At 45.8% G+C, this 17,369-nt stretch overlaps 1 protein-coding gene across 2 annotated transcripts in view; it reads left to right on the top strand.

Moving 5' to 3' along the window:
* The window catches only part of LOC135508155 (lateral signaling target protein 2 homolog), a 56,927-nt gene that overhangs the window by 35,441 nt on the left and 4,117 nt on the right, over nt 1–17,369 (top strand). The window contains exons 3-10 of one of the 2 annotated variants that reach the window (XM_064928169.1): nt 2,436–2,573; nt 2,863–3,065; nt 3,162–3,251; nt 3,487–3,576; nt 3,665–3,766; nt 3,970–5,403; nt 6,805–6,900; nt 7,267–7,430. In XM_064928169.1, coding sequence (XP_064784241.1) covers nt 2,436–2,573; nt 2,863–3,065; nt 3,162–3,251; nt 3,487–3,576; nt 3,665–3,766; nt 3,970–5,403; nt 6,805–6,900; nt 7,267–7,430 — 2,317 coding nt within the window. The remainder of the gene's footprint in view (nt 1–2,435; nt 2,574–2,862; nt 3,066–3,161; nt 3,252–3,486; nt 3,577–3,664; nt 3,767–3,969; nt 5,404–6,804; nt 6,901–7,266; nt 7,431–17,369) is intronic. The other variant, XM_064928170.1, reaches the window with a different exon arrangement.

Here is a 17,369-nt window from a genome sequence, read left to right as displayed (position 1 = left end):
AAAAGCCTGAGATTAGTTGGCTGATATGGTAGGGGTTGTGCGATTATTCCAGTAAGCATTGATTGGACGGGCTGTGAAATCACGCAGGTTCACAGTGGTAAGGAGTCCCTCTGAGTGCAAGCAGTTGATTCAATCAGGTTTTGTTGCTGTTTTGAAAGCCTTTATCAGGTTATCGAGGTCAGGAATGAAGACTTGGATGAGTGACTCTGGAAAGATCAATGAAGTGGAGGTATTAGAGATTGGATCTTGAAGTCTCTACATAGATATTCTCTACATAGATATCATGACACCTGGATTGGTGTTTTCAGGCACTATGGGGTCAGGGTAAAGGATTGACTGTCAGGTTGTTTTGAATGACTTATGTCAGTGTTATGTAGATCCACTATAGGATATTAGTCTGCTTGACCAGAGATTACGCCTTTTCTCCTCTGAGACGTATTTGTCTCTGTTTGAGACCTGTTACATGACCAATGGAAGACTGTTGTGTCCATTTGGAGTTGGGGAGGGTTTCTAAACTGGTCTTCCTTCAGGTGTGTGGGGTCTGGACTTTGTGATTGATTGCTGCCATGCTGCTGCCTGCTAGGTTGGTGTTCAGGGGGGGGCAGACAGAGAGGTCGTTAGCAGGCCCACCAATGTGCCTGAGCCTCGTGCACCCAGGGCCCAGAGGGGGATGTTCCTAATAAGGTCACTGCTTGATCCCCAACTGCTTTCCCCCTCTTATTTTTTTCCTCCTCTCTCCATCCTCCCCCCACCCACCCACTCTCTCTCTCTCTCTCTCTCTCTCTCTCTCTCTCTCTCGCTCTCTCCATTCCACGTTCTCATTGTCCCTTCTCCCACCATCTCTCTCTCCATTCCACGCTCTCATTGTCCCTTCTCCCGCCATCTCTCTCTCTCTATTCCACGCTCTCATTGTCCCTTCTCCCGCCATCTCGCTCTCTCTCCATTCCACGCTCTCATTGTCCCTTCTCCCGCCATCTCTCTCTCTCTCCATTCCACGCTCTCATTGTCCCTTCTCCCGCCATCTCGCTCTCTCTCCATTCCACGCTCTCATTGTCCCTTCTCCCGCCATCTCGCTCTCTCTCCATTCCACGCTCTCATTGTCCCTTCTCCCGCCATCTCTCTCTATGCTGAGTTTTTGTATTCGCGTCATTATCACCTTAAATTGACCACGCCGGGAAGTACTGTGTGTTAGCTTTGCGTCATGTTGTGCTTCATAAACCCAAAGGCTTTTAGCTGGACTGCAGGACGTTTTCAGCGACTGAGAATCATCAATCCTGGTTTGGCTCGTTCCATATTTCCCCCTGAAAGAAAAGAAGTGCTTCAGGGACGCAACACGGCCTCTTATTCTCTCAGCTCGTGTTTTGCTTCCACACTAATACTTCTGTGAAACAAAATGCGGTTTAACGCGTAGTATATGTGATACTTGTCAGGTCGGCTTTTAACTCCCATAGGTCTAAAAGTTTTTTGATGTAGGTTACCTCGTTGAGACAAGGAACACCATGTTACCAGCATGCTTTAATAATACCACCTATACATCAGACCCCCCGAATGGAAACCAAGTGTTCTGACGGAGGAGAGTTGTCCTCTCGACCCTAACATTTCTGTTAGGAGCTCTTTTTGATGGCCGTGGGCCTCAGAGGTGCCAAGCTGCACACGTTATGTCGGCTTAGTTGCTCTCACAGCATGGACTGCACCAGTGGAAGAGATTGCTCGTTCTTCTTTTCTCTTTTCCTGGCAAAGCATCAACTTAGAGGGTAGGCGTGTAGAGTGAGCAAGCTCTCCATCTATCTTCTGCTAGTGTAGGTATCATCTCAACATCGTCATGTTGTGCGACGAGAGGCTGATGGTGTTCAAGATTAGGCCAAGCTGTAGTGTTGCACACAGGACAATGGCCAGATGAGCATTGGGCTGGTGGGGCACTGGGAACCGGCGTAGGTAATACAGCACTGCAATAAAGTCGGTAGTTAAGCTTTTTTAATCTTGCTCCTCGGGGCTAGCAGCAGCGACGTAGTGCTGTTCCTGGAGAGGGAGGGAGGGAGAGAAAAGGCTCATTGTTCGAACTCTTGTACATGCCAGCGGCACAAGCTCTTGATTAGCTCTCACTGTGCGGGAGAAGTTTGTCTGCACCGCTGGAATTATGGGATTTAGTTGAGGGCTGATTGAGGCCTGTAATGGGACCATTCTGTGCATTGGCCTGTTTAATTGTTTTCAGCCTGTTCCCTGTTCAGACTTCTCCAGACAGTTTGGTAGTTTGTGAAACATCATGATTAAAACTTCCGCGTTTTGTTTGCGGTCGCTCATCACCAACAGAATTTGTCTTATTGACGCCCCTTTTCATTCAGTACATTTGATCTTGACACCCTGTTTTTTGTTCAGTACGTTTTATTCACTCATTTATTCAATCTATATCCCTGTCACTCTCCCTGTGTCTGCAGGACAATGTGTTGAACGTTATCAACCAGATCATGGATGAATGTATCCCTGGCGACAGAGCCAACAGAGACTTCTGTGTCAAGTTCCCAGAGGAGATTCGCCATGACAACCTTGCTGGACAGCTGTGGTTTGGGGCTGAGGTACTGTACTGTATCCCCTCCAGTATCATGTCACATCACATTATCAATACGTACTCTGCATGAATGTTAGTCTGCTTGACACTATAGGCATTCATCATTTACAGTCATGTTTCCTATCTGTTTTCACAATGTAATGGTCAGCTGGATCATTGTATAACTCATTATTCCATGTGTTAGCCACTTGTGCATAGACAAGTTTGTCTTGAAGAAAACTATACAATATTTGAATGAGAATACCCTGGATCAAGAAGGGTTAAATAACACGTCATTCCCTTCTCTTTACGTGAAGTGTCTGGCTGCAGGCTCAATCATCATGAACAGGGAGATAGAGAGCATGGCCATGAGGCCTCTCGCCAAGGACCTGACCCATAGTCTGGAGGAGGTCCGCAACATCACGCGAGACCAGGCCCTCCGAGACCTCAACTTCTACACAGACCGCATGAGGGACACGCTGCGCCACTTCGACAGCCTCTTTGCTGAGTTTGAGCTCAGGTAGCTACAGGACATCAGCATCTTACACTATTGGACATCATCAACATATTTGACGATGCATTTTAATGTATCTTTACATGATTCCCTCTCTGTCAGCTATGTATCAGCCATGGTGCCTGTGAAGTCTCCCAAAGAATACTATGTTCAGCAGGATGTGATTGTGCTCTTCTGTGAGACTGTGGAGAGGTGAGTTGTATGGGGGGGGGGGAAGAGAGACGAACCATGTCACGGGGAATAGCAATGGGACAGTGTGAAGGCCAGGTTTGAGTTTTTAGGTTTGTAACGTTAGAGTTGGTACTCAGATGACAGTCGAGTGGTTTTGCAAGTTTCAGACATGGTACTCCATGCATGCAGGTTTTATAAAAAATGTCAAGAGGTTGTCCAATATTATTTCACAGCCTCTTTGTTGTGTTTGTCTTAGGGCGCTCAAGCTGGGCTATCTCAGCCAAGACATGATCGATGACTATGAACCCGCTCTGATGTTTACAATCCCCAGACTAGCCATTGTGTGGTAAGTGTTGTTTTCTGTCTCCTCTTGTTCGTCTTCTAGAAGTCTCTGATACTAATAACATGTTGTAATCCCCCGGTCTCTCCCTCAGTGGTCTGGTGGTGTATGGTGAAGGTCCACTCAACCTGGATAGGAAACCAGGGGACATGTCTGAGCTCTTCCGGCCCTTCCGTACTTTACTGAAGAAGATCAGGTACTGTTAAGAGGATGCATGTATAGATTGTCCTCTGTATTTAATCATAGGTAGAAAATAGCTCTGAACCATCGCGACAATCTTGTGAATATAATTCGACTTTGCCGAACAGTCTAAAAATCATGGGCCAGTATCATCCTCATTGCGTTTATATTTTTGGCTGGGCGTTTAAGTATCTTATTAAGGTTGTGTTATTCCCATAGGGACCTGCTCCAGACCCTGTCAGAGGAGGAGTTGTTGACACTGGAGCGGAGCCTCTGTATCTCTCAGGACGGGTTCCCCCTAGTCCCCGAGCTTCCCCCTACCCCAGACCCCCTCTCATCCAGCAGCCCCACCGGTGACATCCCAGAGGAGCCGACTGAGAGCGAGCAGCAGGAGGTGCTGTCTCTGTGCATCTCCCACATCCAGGATGAGGAGGACAGGCAGTGGGAGGAGGTGGAGAGGGGGGGAGAGGAGGAGCGGGGTGGTCTGTGTGAGGAGGCGGAGGAGGCGGACCAGGCCTGCTCCATGCAATATGATGAGGAGGAGATTGAACAGCTCAACATGATGGTGCACCGCGTGGGGGATGAGATGTTCACGCTGCTGTCCCCTCCCAGCCAGGGCCAGTCCCCAGCCCACCGCCCCAACAGAGGGGGCTCTATCGGTGGCTCTAGCACCGAGGCCTCCCCCATCCGGGTGCTGGTGGGCCAGGGCAGGACAGGTCTCTACCACGAGGAGGAGGACAGAGTCTTCTTCATGGAGGACCTGGATGCAGGAGGGGACCTTGTGACCAGCAGTCGTCTAACCACGCCTTCTAACCTCGCCCCTCAGCCCTCTTCTCCTCAGCCCAGCAGGCCTGGCCCCCTTACTGACTCATCCAGGAATGGATGGCCCACAGAAGCCCAGTCAGATCTGTCCCAGCAGCCCCACAGCCAGCCCTCACAGTGCCCCAGCACCAAGCGACCCGGTCCCAGCCCTGGCCGGGAGCCCCTGCCCTACACTAACGGCTGGGAGGTGGGCCTGGAGGGGGCGGAAACTGCTGAGGTCATCGCACACCGCATGGGAGGGATGAAGCTGTCGGCCACCGTCATTTTCAACCCCCACTCCCCCAGCCTGACTGAGATGGCTGTGGACAAGTTGCTCTTGCCCCGACCCCTCTCCTCCTCGGAGACAGAGCCATGCGCCCCCCTGGTGGCCACAAACTGCCTGCTCAACTCCTGTGTCTGCTGCGGCAGCTGTGAGGTCGGCCATGATGACACCCTCACCATGGACACCACAGGGCTGGGAATGGTCCTGGGGTTGGACCAACACTGCAAGCCCCACAGCTCTGTCATCCAGTCCTCTGCCTGCCGCCTAGCTTCCTCAGGATACAACCGACATGGGAAAGGGGACTCTCCCCCCTCTCGCTGCTCCTCGGAGCCAGCTCCAGGGGTGGAGGAAGGGGACCAGCACTGTGACAAGTGCCTGGTGGTGGTGGCCCCGGGGCCTCAGCAGTGCCTGGGCCAGAACAGGAGCCCCATTGGGGTAAGGGGAACCCCAGAACCTTGTTCCCACCAGTGCAGGACAGTGAGGAGGCCTCAGGCCAGTGGGGGAAGGGACAGGACGGGGACCAGAGAGGCAGACAGTGAGTCCAAGGAAGAGATAAAGAAGAACACTAGGTATGAATATACAGAGCATTTGGAAAGTATTCAGACCCCTTGACTTTTTCCACATTTTGTTACGTTACAGCCTTATTTTAAAATGGATTAAATTGTTTTTTTTCTCCCCTCAATCTATACACAATACCCTATAATGACAAAGAAAAAAACAGGTTTTTAGACTTAAATATCACATTTGCACCTTTGGCAGCGATTACAGCCTCAAGTCTTCATGGGTAAAACGCTACCATCTTGGCACACCTGTATTTGGGGAGTTTCTACCATTCTTCTCTGCAGATCCTCTCAAGCTGTCAGGTTGGATGGGGAGCATCACAGCACAGCTATTTTCAGGTCTCTCTAGAGATGTTAGATTCCAGGCTCTGGCTGGGCCACTCAAGGACATTCAGAGACTTGTCCCGAAGCCACTTGTGCGTTGTCTTGGCTGTGTGCTTAAGGTCATTGTCCTGTTGGAAGGTGAACCTTAACCTGCTCAAGAGCGCTCAGGGGCTTTCATCAAGTATCTCTCCTGTACTTTGATCTGTTCATCTTTTCCTCGATCCTGACTAGTCTCCCAGTCTCTGCCACTGAAAAACCCACAGCATGATGCTGCCACCACGATGTTTCACTGTGCCAGGTTTCCTCCAGGCATTCAGGCCAAAGAGTTTAATCTTGGTTTCATCAGACCAGAGAATCTTGTTTCTCATGAGTGTGCAAAGCTGTCATCAAGGCAAAGGGTGGCTACTTTGAAGTATCTAAAATATATTTTAATTTGTTTAACACTTTTTTGGTTACTCCATGATCCCATATGTGTTATTTCATTGTTTTGTCTTCACTGTTAATCTACAATGTAGAAAACAGTACAAAGAAAGAAAGACCCTGGAATGAGTAGGTGTGTCAACTTTGACTGGAATTGTATGTGAAGAAGCTATTTATTTTTATTACTTTTAATACATTTGCGAAATGTTTACATCTGTTTTTGCTCTGTCATTATGGTGTATTATGTGTAGATTGATAAGGGGGGGGGGGGGGACAATTGAATACATTTTAGGATAAGGCTGTAACGTAACAATGTGGACAAAGTTAAGGGGTCTGAATCCTTTCCGAAGGCACTGTGCTATATATGTGGTGTTTGGGTGATGTGTTTATTAGGGCTCCGTTTCATAGCAGGTGGGCCTCAACATCAGTCATTTACCATTTACCTTAGTCATTTATCTCTTTTGAAAGAAAACGTCCTTCACGTCTGGTCTCTGGCTAATTTAGTCCACATCTTGTCATCCAGTTTTATGTTTTGTTTGCTATTTGCACTTTGCTTTATGCTACTCTTGTAGCGGAACATTCACAGATCCCATTTTATATTTCCCATCTGTTATCAGTTTATTTTTTATTGAATTATTTATCTTTTCCTCTTTTTGTTATTCCCAGTTTCCAGGACTCTCCTCTCAGCTCAGTCTCCAGTAGTGACTGTGAGAGTGTGTCTGTCACCACATGTAGTCTGTCCAGCAGTGCTTACACAGCCAGGTAACCGCGGACACATTTGTGAGCGGCTGTATCTGTAGTGTGTGTGTGTGTGTGTGTTTCTGTTTCATACATGTTACAGCTTATGGTCATATAAACCTTTTCCCATCAACATCTCTATTTCACCCATTACTCACTTTGAGATTGAAATCAAACACAACCCCTATTGTACAATGCATATTCATTACAGTACACAATATGCTGGTGAGCAGTGTTGTGTGTTGATAAGAATTACAATGAATGTGACTGTCCTGCCCCTGCCCCTCTCTCCATTCTGTCTCCATCTCCCTTCACTGTATGTCTCCATCTCTCTCTGTCTCTCTCTCTGTCTCGCTCTCTCTGCATGTGCGCTCCCTCTGTCTGCTCCAGCCCTGTCAGCAGTCTGACCACGAGCTCGGGGACGTCAGAGGATCTGGACCATCATGAAATCCAGCTGGCCCTGCAGGCTGCTAAGATGGCCGCCAGGAACAAGATCCGCTCGCGCTTCCATAGCAGCAGTGACCTCATCCACCGCCTCTTCGTCTGCATATCGGGTATGTCCCTCAATCAATCAGTCAAATGTATTTATAGAGCCCTTTTTACAACAACAGTTGTCACAAAGTGCTTGTACAGTAACCGAGCCTAAAACCCCAGAGAGCGACTAATGCAGATGTAGTGGCACGCACGGTGGCTCGGGAAAAACTCCCTACAAAGTCAAGAATCTAGGAAACAACCAAGATGGTAACCAGGCTTGCTCTTCTGGCTGTGCCCGGTGGAGATTATAAGAGTATGTGACCGGTAAGGCCAGGTCGTTCTTCAAGATGTTCATAGAAGACAGGTAGGGTCAAATGATAATCACAGTAGTTGTACAGGGTGCAAGAGGTCAGTACCTCGGGAGTTCATGTCAGTTGGCATTTCAGCTGAGCATTTAGAGGTCGAGACAGTATGTGTGGGGGGACCAGGACGACCAGGTAATTGGGGACAGGACAGGCAGGAGTCATCAGGCCAGGTAGTCCAGAGGCATGGTCCTAGGCCTCGGGTTCTCCGGGGGGAGGGGGTGGGAGAATTAGAGCAAACATATCCAAGAACCCACAGGACACCAGATAAGACAGGAGAATTACACCATATATAACAGACTGACTCTAGTCCCCCGGCACAAAGACTATTGCAGCATAGATACAGGAGACAGACCTGGTGGGCTGGGGGACATTGTGGCCCTGTCCAAAGTTACCCCCGGACAAGGGTAACCCCCGGACAAGGGTAACCCCTACCCACTTTGGCAAAGCACAGCCCCCACACCACTAGGGATATCACCAGGCCACTAACTTACTACCCTGAGACAAGGCCCAGTATAGCCCACAAAGATCTCCCCGAAAGTGCTGTTTGAATGAATGCTTACGAGCCCACTGCTGCCTACCACCGCTCAGCCAGACTGCTCTATCAAATATCACATCATAGACTTAATTATAACATAACACACAGAAATACAAGCCGTAGGTCATTAATATGGTCAAATCCGGAAACTATCATTTCGAAAATAAAATGTTTATTCTTTCAGTGAAATACGGAACCGTTTTAAGTCTAAATATTCCTGTTACATTGCACAACCTTCAACGTCATGTCATAATTACGTAAAATTCTGGCAAATTAGTTTGCAACTTGCCAGGCAGCCCAAACTGCTGCATATACACTGACTCTGTTGCACAGAACGCTAGAGAAGTGACACAATTTCCCTTGTTAAAAGAAATTCATGTTAGCAGGCAATATTAACTAAATATGCAGGTTTAAAAATGTATACTTGTGTATTGATTTTAAGAAAGGTGTTGAATGTTAATGGTTAGGTACACATTGGTGCAACGACAGTGCTTTTTTCACGAATGCGCTTTTTAAATCACCTGTTTAGTGTAGTAAGCTATGATGCAATGATAAATTAACAGGCACCACATCAATTATATGCAACGCAGGACAAGCTAGATAAACTAGTAATATCATCAACCATGTGTAGTTAACTAGTGATTATGTTAAGATTGAGTGTTTTTTATAAGATACGTCTAATGCTAGCTAACACCTTACCATGGCTCCTTGCTGCAATCGCATAACAGGTAGTCGGCCTGCCACGCAGTCTCCTCGGAGTGCAATGTAATCGTACATGATCGGTGTCCAAAAATGCCGATTTCCGATTGTTATGAAAACTTGAAATCGGCTATTCCGGTTAATCGGTCAACCTCTAATTTAGAACTAGCTGAAGGTTATTTAGTGCCTTATCCAGGTAGCCGGAGAGTAGAGCATTGCAGTAGTCTAATCTTGAAGTGACAAAAGCATTGATTAGCTTTTCTGCATCAAAGTTGGACAAAAAAGTTTCAGAATTTTCAAATGTTACGAAGATGACATGCGAAGCTGGTCATTAAATATTTTTTATATGTTCATTGAAGTAGAGATCAGGGTCCAAAGTAATGCTGAGGTCCTTCAGTTTTATTTGAGACTGTACAACCCTTGAGATTCATTGTCAGTTCTGACAGCAGATCTCTTTGTTTCTTGGGACCTAGAACTAGCATCTCTGTTTTGTCGGAGTTTGAAAGTAAAACATTTTCCGCTATTCACTTCCTCTTGTTTGAAACACACGCCTCCCAGGGTAGGCAATTTTGGGATTTCACCATGTTACATCTAAACGTACAGCTTGTGTGTCGTCTGCATAACAGGGAAAGTTGACATTGTGTTTCTGAGTGACATCACCAAGAGGCTGCATATATAGAGAAAACAATAGGGATCCTAGAATGGATAGTGGTCTCTCGCTCCAAGGGTATAGCTGTAGTTTGATGGGGTAAATCAGTCTATGTTGCTCATTTTTGTTTATTTTGTTATTAATACTTTGACTCCAAAATCAAATGAAAATGTACTTTTATTACTTTACTGATCTGTACTCCAAACACCCTCCAACAGCTTTACACTGTATTCCACAATGCACTAGCCTACTTGGCTTTTCTCATATGCACCACAGTTGCACCCGGTATCCTGTTTATGCCTAGCTTGCACAACGCCAGTTCCATGCATTGAAACGTGTATCTTTCTCGTGGCTTTCTTTTGCAAAATAACTATGAATTAATGGACTTATTTATTCACCATCACGGTGTAGGGCGTTCAATGTATTACATGGAAGAATAGCAGGTCTATTTTGTTCCAGAGAAGTAGCGCATTGTTCCCTTGTTGGCGCAGACACTAGCCTAGCGTCTGAGTAACGTTAGTTAGCTATCAAGCTAGCCAGGTTTTCTTAGCAGCTTGTACACACCCCACAGCCCATTCAGCTCGGATTACGGATTGTCCCGGTAGTGACTGTTTTGAATCCCTGCTGTTTCCGTCTGCCTTGCGATCTGCCCTGTCTGGAACTGAGAGGAGTAACAAAGTAGCCCACATTACTACCATGGCAAAGACCAAAGCTGGTGGGAGTACCGTTGAGGGCAAAAATGTTTACAAAAGAGAACTTGAAGCCATTTTGTCCAAATACTGGTGGAGTCAGTCCATTATTTTATTAGTTATCTAACCAGAGAGGTCCAGGACCTGAAGAACAGTTAGCAGTTCTCCCAGTGTCAGCTCAATGAATTTAAAGAGGAGAACGGCAAGATGACCGCAATCTGTAAGTCATTGAGAGAGGACATCAGTTATGTATGTGAATCCATGATAACAATGACAGAGAAATCTGATTATCTTGAGGGAGAATCAAGGCGGAACAATATTGTTGGGGACGGAATTGCAATACTCCACACAAGACCTGGACAGCGTTTGAGGACAACGAGGACTATCCTGAAGCAGTGCGCCAGAAGAGGAAAGAACTTATTCCAGCCATGAAAGCTGCCAAAGCGCATGGGGACATTACTTACATACAATGTGACAGTCTCTTTGTCCACCCTCCCTCCCAAAAGCCTGGAAGGGATGAGAGCCAAGCATGTCGTTTGGTAGCTTCAACCCCCTAGCACACACACAATTACACACACAAACTAATTGATGGAATGCTGTTTTTATTTTTTACTTTGTTTGTTCTTTTCCATTTTATTTCCATTTCTGATAAATTACCCAGGAAAGGGCTAAAAATGGTCCACCACCCAAAGGACATCCAGCCAACTTGACACAACTGTTCGAAGCATTGGAATCAACATAGGTCAGCATCCCTGTGGAGTGCTTTCGACACCTTGTAGAGTCCATGCCCCGGCGATTTGAGGCTGTTCTGATGGCAAAAGGAGGTGCAAATCAAAATCCTAATGTTTTGTAATAAGGCTCATGAAATCATTAATTTGATAACATCAGATAACATTCATATATTAGCCACTTCTGAGACTCACTTAGATAATTCCTTTCATGATACAGCAGTAGCAATTCAAGGATATAATATCTACAAAAGAGACAGGAATGCCTATGGGGGAGGTGTTGCTGTATATATTCAGAGCCATATCCCTGTAATGCTTAGACAAGATCTCATGTCAAGTGTTATTAAAGCGTTATGGTTTCAGGTTCACCAGTCTCATCAAAGCCTATTATTTTACAATGTTGCTATAGGCCACCAAGTGCTAACAGTCAGTACCTAGATAATGTCTGTGTGTACAATCCTTAATAGTGTATATGATGTAAACCGAGAGGTCTACTTTCTTGGGGACCTGAATATTGACTGGTTTTTATCAAGATCGCCGCTCATCATGCTGGCCGCTCAAGATTTCTAATCTGGTTCAGGTTATTAATCAACCAACAGGGTGTTTACAAATGCTACTTGAGTTATATCACCCACATGTATTGATCATATTTGTATTAATACTGTAGAACTTTGTTCTAAAGCTGTATCTGTTCCCAGTGGATGCAGGGATCATAATGTAGTGCTTGTATCCAGGAAAGCCCAGGTTCTTAAAGCTGGGCCTAAAATACTGTGTAAGATATCATATCACATATTTAGCTATGTGGATTATAAACTCAGCAAAAAATGAAACGTCCCTTTTTCAGGAAGATAATTTGTAAAAATTAAACTTCACAGATCTTCATTGTAAAGGGTTTAAACACTGTTTCACCATGCTTGTTCAATGAACCATAAACAATTAATGAACATGCACCTGTGGAACGGTCGTTAAGATACTAACAGCTTACATACGGTAGGCAATTAAGGTCACCGTTATGAAAACTTAGGACACTAAAGAGGCCTTTCTACTGACTCTAGAGAAACACCAAAAGAAAAATGCCCAGGGTGCCTGCTCATCTGTGTGAACTTGCCTTAAGCATGCTGCAAGGAGGCATGAGGACTGCAGATGTGGCCAGGGCAATAAATTGCAATGTCTGTACTGTGAGATGCCTAAGACAGCGCTACAGGGAGACAGGAGGTCCTCACAGTGGCAGACCACGTGTAACAACACCTGCACAGGATCGTTACATCCGAACATCACACCTGTGGGACAGGTACAGAATGACAACAACTGCCCGAGTTACACCAGGAACGCACAATCCCTCCATCAGTGCTCAGACTGTCTGCAATAGGCTGAGAGAGGCTGGACTGAGGGCTTGTAGGCCTGTTGTAAGGCAGGTCCTCTCCAGACATCACCGACAACAACGTCGCCTATGGGCACAAACCCACGCTGGACCAGACAGGACTGGCAAAAAGTGCTCTTCACTGACGAGTCGCGGCTTTGTCTCACCAGGGGTGATGGTCGGATTCGCGTTTATGTTCAAAGGAATGAGCGTTACACTGAGTCCTGTACTCTGGAGCGGGATCGATTTGGAGGTGGAGGGTCACAGCATCATCAGACTGAGCTTGTTGTCATTGCAGGCAATCTCAACTCTGTGCATTACAGGGAAGACCTCCTCCTCCCTCATGTGGTACCTTTCCTGCAGGCTCATCCTGACATGACCCTCCAGCATGTCAATGCCGCCAGCCATACTGCTCGTTCTGTGCGTGATTTCCTGCAAGACAGGAATGTCAGTGTTCTGCCATGGCCAGCAAAGAGCCCGGATCTCAATCCCATTGAGCACGTCTGGGACCTGTTGGCTCGGAGGGTGAACTTGCAGGTGCCTTGGTGTAAGAGTGGGGTATCATCTCAAAGCAAGAACTATCAAATCTGGTGCAGTCTATGAGGAGGAGATGCACTGCAGTACTTAATGCAGCTTGTGGCCACACCAGATACTGACTGTTACTTTTGATTTGGACCCCCCCCTTTGTTCAGGGACACATTATTCAATTTCTGTTAGTCACATGTCTGTGGAACTTGTTCAGTTTATGTCTGTTGTTGAATCTTATGTTCATACAAATATTTACACATGTTAAGTTCGCTGAAAATAAATGCAGTTGAGAGGATGTTTATTTTATTTTTTTGCTGAGTTTATATATTTTTGTTGGTCTGTGATTTGATAAGGAGCATCCAGACACTGCACGTGATTCATTTATGAAATTGCTTCTTCTAATTATTGATAAACATGCACCTGTTAAAGTGACTGTTAGAACTGTTAAGGCTCCATGGATTGATGAGGAATTGAAAAACTGTATGGTTGGAAGAGATGGGCCAAAAGGAGTGGCTAATAAGTCTAGCAGCACATCGGACTGGCTTACTTATGTGACTAAATTCAATGAAAAGAAGTAACTGTATTATGAAGGCAAGGTCAATGATATAACGAATGATAGGGGGAAAAGTACTTTAAATGAAATTATGGGCAGTAAGACAAATTCAACTCCCATTGGTCATCAAATCAGAAAGCTTATTCATCACAAAACCATTTGTTGCCAAAACATTTTCATGATTACTTTATTGGCAAAGTGGGCAAACTTAAGCAGGAAATGCCAACAATGAACAGTGTGGCATCCTATTCATGTATAAAAATAATAATAATAATAATGGAAGAAAAAAAAGCGTAAGTTTGAATTTTGTAAAGTTAGTGTGGGAGAGGTGGAAAAAGTATAGCTCAATAATGACAAACCTCCTGACATTGACAACTTAGATGGAAAGCTACTGAGGATGGTAGCTGACTATAGCCACTCCTACAGTATATTATGTCATAACTTTGATCTGAGCCTAGAGGAAAATGTTTGTCCTCAGGCCTGGAGGGAAGCAAAAGTAATTTTGCTACCCAAGAATGGGTCGTGGCCTTGACTGGTTCTAACAGCCAACCTTGCTGGCGGCTCTCTTACTGTTGTAAAAAATTGTTTGACCGAAAACAGACTTTCAGCATGCTTATAGAGAAAAGGGCACTGAACATGTATTGCACTGACACACATGGCAAAGAAATGTATAATAAGAAAATTGTGGGTGCTGTACTAGTAGATATCAGTGCAGGATTTATTATTGACCATAACCTGTTGAAAAAACATGTGTTATGGCTTTTTAACCCATGCCATATTGTGGATTCAGACCTATCTATCTAATAGAAGAGGGTTTTCTTTAATGGAAGCTTCTCTAATGTTAAACATGTGAAGTCAAAAATCAGATCAAATTGTTTTTGTTAAATGCGCTAAATTACAACAGACCTTACAGTGAAATGCTTACTTGCAAGCCCTTAACTAACGATGCCGTTTTAAGAAGAATAAGTGTTAAAGTATTTACTAAAACTGAAAAAAAGAGAATTGAACAACAAATAATAAAGAGCAACAATAAAATAAGAGTAATGAGGCTATATACAGGGGGTACCAGTACAGAGTTAATGTGCGGTACAGATTAGAGGGAATTAAGGTAATATGTACATGTAGGTAAAGTGACAATGCATAGATAATAAACCGAGTGGCAGCAGTGTAAAAATTGAGGTGGGGGGGCTTAATGCAAATAGTCCAGGTAGCCGTTTTATTAGCTGTTAAGGAATCTTATGGCTTGGGGGTAGAAGCCTTTTGTACCTAGACTTGGCGCTCTGGTACCGCTTACTGTGCGGTAGCAGAGAGAACAGTCCATGTCTAGGGTGACTGGAGTCATTTGGAATTTTTAGGGCCTTCCTCTGACATCGCCTGGTATAGAGGTCCTGGATGGCAGGAAGCTTGGCACCAGTGATGTACTCGGCAGTACGCACTACCCTTTGTAGTGCCTTGCGGTCGGAGGCCGAGCAGTTGCCATACCAGGCAGTGATGCAACCAATCAGGATGCTCTTGATAGTGCAGCTGTATAATCTTTTGAGGATCTGAGACCCATGCCAAATCTTTTCAGTCTCCTGAGGGGGAATAGGTTTTGTCGTGCCCTCTTCACGACTGTCTTGGTGTGTTTTTGGACCAGGATAGTTTGTTGGTGATGTGGACACCAAGGAACCTGCTCTCAACCTGCTCCACTGCAGCCCCATCAGTGAGAATGGGGACGTGCCTTGCCCTCCCTTTCCTGTAGTCCACAGTCATCTCCTTTGTCTTGATCATGTTGAGGGAGAGGTTGTTCTCCTGGCACCACACTGCCAGTTCTCTGATCTCCATATGTCTCATTGTTGTCGGTGATCAGGCCTACCACTATTTTTGTCATCGGCAGAATGAATGGTGGTGTTGGAGTCGTGCTTGGCCATGCAGTCATGGGTGAACAGGGAGTACAGGAGGGGACTGAGCACACACCCCTGAGGGGCCCCGTGTTGAGGATCAGCGTAGCAGATGTGTTGTTAGGAAGTCCAGGGGGGGGGGGCGCTGTCAGGAAGTCCAGGATCCAGTTGCAGAGGGAGGTGTTTAGTCCCAGGGTCCTTAGTGTCCTGAAAGCTCATCACTAAGCTATGGTGTTGAACACTGAGCATTAGTCAATGAATAGCTTTCTCACGTAGGTGTTCCTTTTGTTCAGGTGGGAAAGGGCAGTGTGGAGTGCAATAAAGATTGCGTCATTGTGGATCTGTTGGGGTGGTATGCAAATTGTAGTTGGTCTAGGTTTTCTGGGATAATGGTGTTGTGAGCCATGACCAGCCTTTCAAAGCGCTTCATGGCTACAGACGTGAGTGCTATGGGTCGGGAGTCATTTAGGCAGGTTTTCTTTGACAAAGGAACTATGGCGGTCTGCTTGAAACATGTTGGTATTACAGACTCGGTCAGGGACAGGTTGAAAATGTCAGTGAAGACACTTGCCAGTTGGTCAACGCATGCTCAGAGACATGTCCTGGTAATCCCTGTGGCCTTGTAATGTTGACCTGTTTAAAGGTCTTACTCCCATCGGCTAAGGAGAGTATTATCACTCTGTCATCCGGAACAGCTGGTGCTCTCCTGCATTCAGTGTTGCTTGCCTCGACGTGAGCATATAAGTAATTTGGCTCTTCTGTTAGGCTCATGTCACTGGGGAGCTCGCGGCTGTGCTTCCCTTTGTAGTCCGTAATAGTTTGCAAGCCCTGCCACATCCGACAAGTGTTGGAGCCGGTGTAGTAGGATTCAATCTTAGTCCTGTATTGACGCTTTGCCTGTTTGATGGTTCGTTGGAGGGCATAGCGGGATTTCTTATAAGCTTCCGGGTTAGAGTCCCGCTCCTTGAAAGCGGCAGCTCTACCCTTTAGCTCAGTGCGGATGTTGCTTGTAATCCATGGGGTGTGTACGTACAGTCACTGTGGGGATCATCAATGCACGTATTATTGATCCCAGTGACTGATGTGGTGTACTCCTCAATGCCATCGGAAGAATCCCAGAACATATTCCAGTCTGTGCTGGCAAAACAGTCCTGTAGTTTAGCATCTGCGTCATCTGACCACTTCCGTATTGATTGAGTCACTGGTACTTCCTGCTATAGTTTTTACTTGTAAGCAGGAATTAGGAGGATTGAGTTGTGGTCAGATTTGCCAAAATGGAGGGTGAGGGAGAGCTTGATACACGTCTCTGAGTGTGGAGTAAAGGTGGTCTAGAGTTGTTTTTTGGGGGGGGGTTTCTTCTTCTTTTGGTTGCACATGTAAAATGCTGGTAGAAATTGGGTCAAATGGATTTAAGTTTCCTTTCATTAAAGTCCCCGGCCACTTGGCTCCCCGGTTTTCTTGTTTGCTTATGGCCTTATACAGCTCGGTGAGTGCGGTCTTAGTGCCAGCATCAGTTTGTAGTGGTAAATAGACAGCTATGAAAAATATAGATAACTCTTGTGATAAATAGTGTGGTCTACAGCTTATCATGAGATTCTCTACTTCAGGCAAGTAAAACCTTGAGTGTTCCTTAATATTAGATTTTGTGCACCTGCTGTTATTGACAATTAGACACAGAACACCACCCCTTGTACTTACCAGAGGCAGCTATTCTATCTTGCCGATGAACGGAAAACCCAGCCAACTGTTATCCATGTCGTCGTTCAGCCACGACTCGGTGAAACATGAGATATTACAGTTCTTAATGTCCCGTTGGTAGGATAGTGTTGATCGAAGCTCATTCAGTTTGCTATCCAATGATTGCAAGTTGGCTAATAGAACTTATGGTAGAGTTGGATTACCCACTCGCCGTTGGATCCTTACAAGACACCCCAACCTATGTCCCCGATATCTCCTTCTCATGCGAATCAGAGATTTGGGCCATGTTGGGTGTCTGAAGTTAATTCTTTGCGTCCTCCTCGTTAAAGAAAAGA

This window comes from Oncorhynchus masou, chromosome 21, assembly GCF_036934945.1.
Source record: "Oncorhynchus masou masou isolate Uvic2021 chromosome 21, UVic_Omas_1.1, whole genome shotgun sequence".
NCBI lineage: Eukaryota > Metazoa > Chordata > Actinopteri > Salmoniformes > Salmonidae > Oncorhynchus > Oncorhynchus masou.
Note: the sequence above shows the minus strand (reverse complement) of the source record. Positions and strands in the feature narration are given on the sequence as shown.